At 40.9% G+C, this 2,826-nt stretch overlaps 1 protein-coding gene across 1 annotated transcript; it reads left to right on the top strand.

The window, feature by feature from the left end:
• Window positions 1–240: 240 nt before the first annotated feature.
• LOC107142553 (disintegrin and metalloproteinase domain-containing protein 29-like) lies at window positions 241–2,604 on the top strand. Its single transcript, XM_015486004.1, has one exon. The coding sequence runs from the start codon at window positions 241–243 to the stop codon at window positions 2,602–2,604; it is 2,364 nt and encodes a 787-aa protein (XP_015341490.1).
• Window positions 2,605–2,826: the final 222 nt, after the last annotated feature.

Here is a 2,826-nt window from a genome sequence, read left to right as displayed (position 1 = left end):
AAACCACTTTTATCTTACCCTTTCTCTTTCTTCTCACTGTGCCCTCTCATATGTACTTCCATCCACGTATTGCTTTTTATCTTACTTGCAGGGATACAGAGAGAGAGCCCTGATGATTCAGCTCTGCCAGAGGACAGATCCTAAATGATTAGCCCTGGTACACAGAAGAATTAGCCACGCCAGCTATGACTCCTAGATCTGACTTCTTCAAACAAATTTTGTTGTAGGTGTGGCTTCATAATGAATACGATTGATGCTCTGTTATACACTGGGGTCTTATTCCTGCTTGACTGGTTTGGAGTATCTTGGTCCTTTTCTAGGCTCACCCAGGCTGAGCACCCCCAATACCACAGCCCCCCAGATGTGGTGATTCCTTTGAAGGTAACTGACACTACTGGAAAAATGAGACCTCCAGGTTGGGTGTCTTATAGCATGAATTTTGGGGGCCAGAGACACATTGTTCACATCAAGGCCAAGAAACTGTTGCTGTACAAACACCTACCAGTGTTTACCTACACAGACCAAGGTGCTCTGCTGGAGGACCATCCTTTTATCCAGAATGGCTGCTATTATCATGGTTATGTGGAGGGGGACCCAGAATCCGTGGTTGCCCTCAGTAATTGTTTTGGGGGCTTTCGAGGAATGTTAGAGATAAACAACATTGCTTATGAAATCATGCCCATGATGTTTTCTACCACATTTGAACATCTGGTTTATAAGATGGACAATGAGGAGACAGAATCCCTAACACGAAGATCGGGCTTTATGAAAGATAAAATAACATGCCAAATAGAATTTCAAGAGGTTAATAATTTCACTCTGAAGCAAAGTTCCTATGAAGGCTGGTGGACCCATTATAGGATTATTGAAATTGTAGGGGTGATTGACAATTATCTATACGTTCACTATACAGGGAATGTTTCAAAAATTATGATGGATCTGTTTATTGTGTCAAATATAGTGGACTCCATTTATAGTGTTCTGGATATAAAGGTGTTAATGTGTGGTTTGGAGTTGTGGACTAATAAAAATCCCATTGTAGTAGATGATATAAGAAAATCTCTGGATCTGTATTGCAAGTGGAAAACTGAAAATATTCTTCCCCGGTTAAAGCATGATACCACACATCTTTTTATACACAGGCACTTAAGAGGATTAAGTGGCCTTGGCTCAACTAAGGGAATGTGTAATCCACTTCGTAGCTGTGCAATTGTTACTTTTATAAACAGAACCTTGACCCTGTCTGCAATTGCTGTGGCTCATCATTTAGGTCATAATTTGGGGATGCCCCATGATGACCCTAGTACATGTAAGTGCTTACCACGTAAATGTATAATGCATGAGGATAACCCACCAACACCCAAATTTAGCAATTGCAGTTATAGTTTTTTTTGGTGGTTTACCCTAGAAAGGGCACAATGTTTGTTTGAGCATCTATATACAAAGGATATCTTCTTCAGAAAACGCTGTGGGAATGGTATTGTTGAAGATCAAGAGGAATGTGACTGTGGACCTTTACGGCATTGTGCAAAAGATCCCTGCTGTATGCCGAATTGCACTCTGAGTTATGGGTCAACTTGTGCCTTTGGGCTTTGTTGTAAAAACTGCCAGTACTTACCATCAGGAGAAGTGTGTAGAAAAGAGGCTAATATATGTGACCTTCCAGAGTGGTGCAATGGAACTTCCCATAAGTGCCCAGATGATGTATTTGTGGAAAATGGAATTCCCTGTAATACCTCAGCCTACTGCTATGAAAGAGAATGTAATGACCGCACTGCACGATGCAGGCAGATTTTTGGCCGAGAGGCAAAAAGTGCAAATGAGATTTGCTACACACGAATAAACACACAAGGTTCTCGTTTTGGCCACTGTGGTCTCAGAGGCTCTACATATGTAAAATGTAATGTCTCAGATGTCTTGTGTGGGAGAATTCAGTGTGATGGTGTGAAAGAAGTTCCCTCACTGGATCAGCATACTACTGTGCATTGGGCTCACTACAATGATGTAAACTGCTGGGGTACTGATTACCATCATGGAATGAAGATTCCTGATATTGGTGATGTGAAAGATGGCACAGAGTGTGGTCATGACCATCTCTGCATCCATAGACAATGTGTCCATATATCCATCTTGGACAGTAATTGCTCACCTTCATTCTGTAACATGAGAGGCATCTGCAACAATAAACATCACTGCCATTGCAACTATCTGTGGGACCCTCCCAACTGCGAGATACAAGGCCATGGAGGTAGTGTTGACAGTGGCCCACCTCCTAGAAGAAAGAGGACAACCAGATTTTGTTTCCTGTGCCTAATATTATTTATTATTTTGTGCATTTTAATACTTTGTTGTATTTGGCTTTGTTTAAAGGGAAGAAAGAAAGAAGAGCCAGAAGTTGATCAACAACCTATGGAAGTAGGGAAAGGATTACAGAGCCAACCTCCCTCGATGGTTTCCCAGCGACCACAATCAATTCCAAGAGCCCCATCCAGAATTTCAAGAACCCCATCTACAATTCCAAGAGTCCCATCCAGACCAGGTTCAAGAGTCCCATCCAGACCAGTTTCAAGAGCCCCATCCAAACCAACTTCTATTAAAAGATAATTCCTGATTTGTTTCTACTTTATTCACTGTTTTAAATAACTTAAAGATTTGTTCTTGAATTTTGCTTCTTTATTGGCACATGGGTGAAGTACTATTTTTAAGTTATTGCTCCTCAACTCCAAAACTCATATCTATTTTTTACTCCTTCTTCTTCTTCTTCTTCTTCTTCTTCTTCTTCTTCTTCTTCTTCTTCTTCTTCTTCTTCTTCTTCTTCTTCTTCTT

Source organism: Marmota marmota, unplaced genomic scaffold, assembly GCF_001458135.2.
Source record: "Marmota marmota marmota unplaced genomic scaffold, marMar, whole genome shotgun sequence".
NCBI classification, from domain to species: Eukaryota; Metazoa; Chordata; class Mammalia; order Rodentia; family Sciuridae; genus Marmota; species Marmota marmota.
Note: the sequence above shows the minus strand (reverse complement) of the source record. Positions and strands in the feature narration are given on the sequence as shown.

Excerpts from the sequence above, each read along its gene's own strand:
- LOC107142553 (XM_015486004.1), top strand. The coding sequence starts at position 241 with ATGAATACGATTGATGCTCTGTTATACACTGGGGTCTTATTCCTGCTT.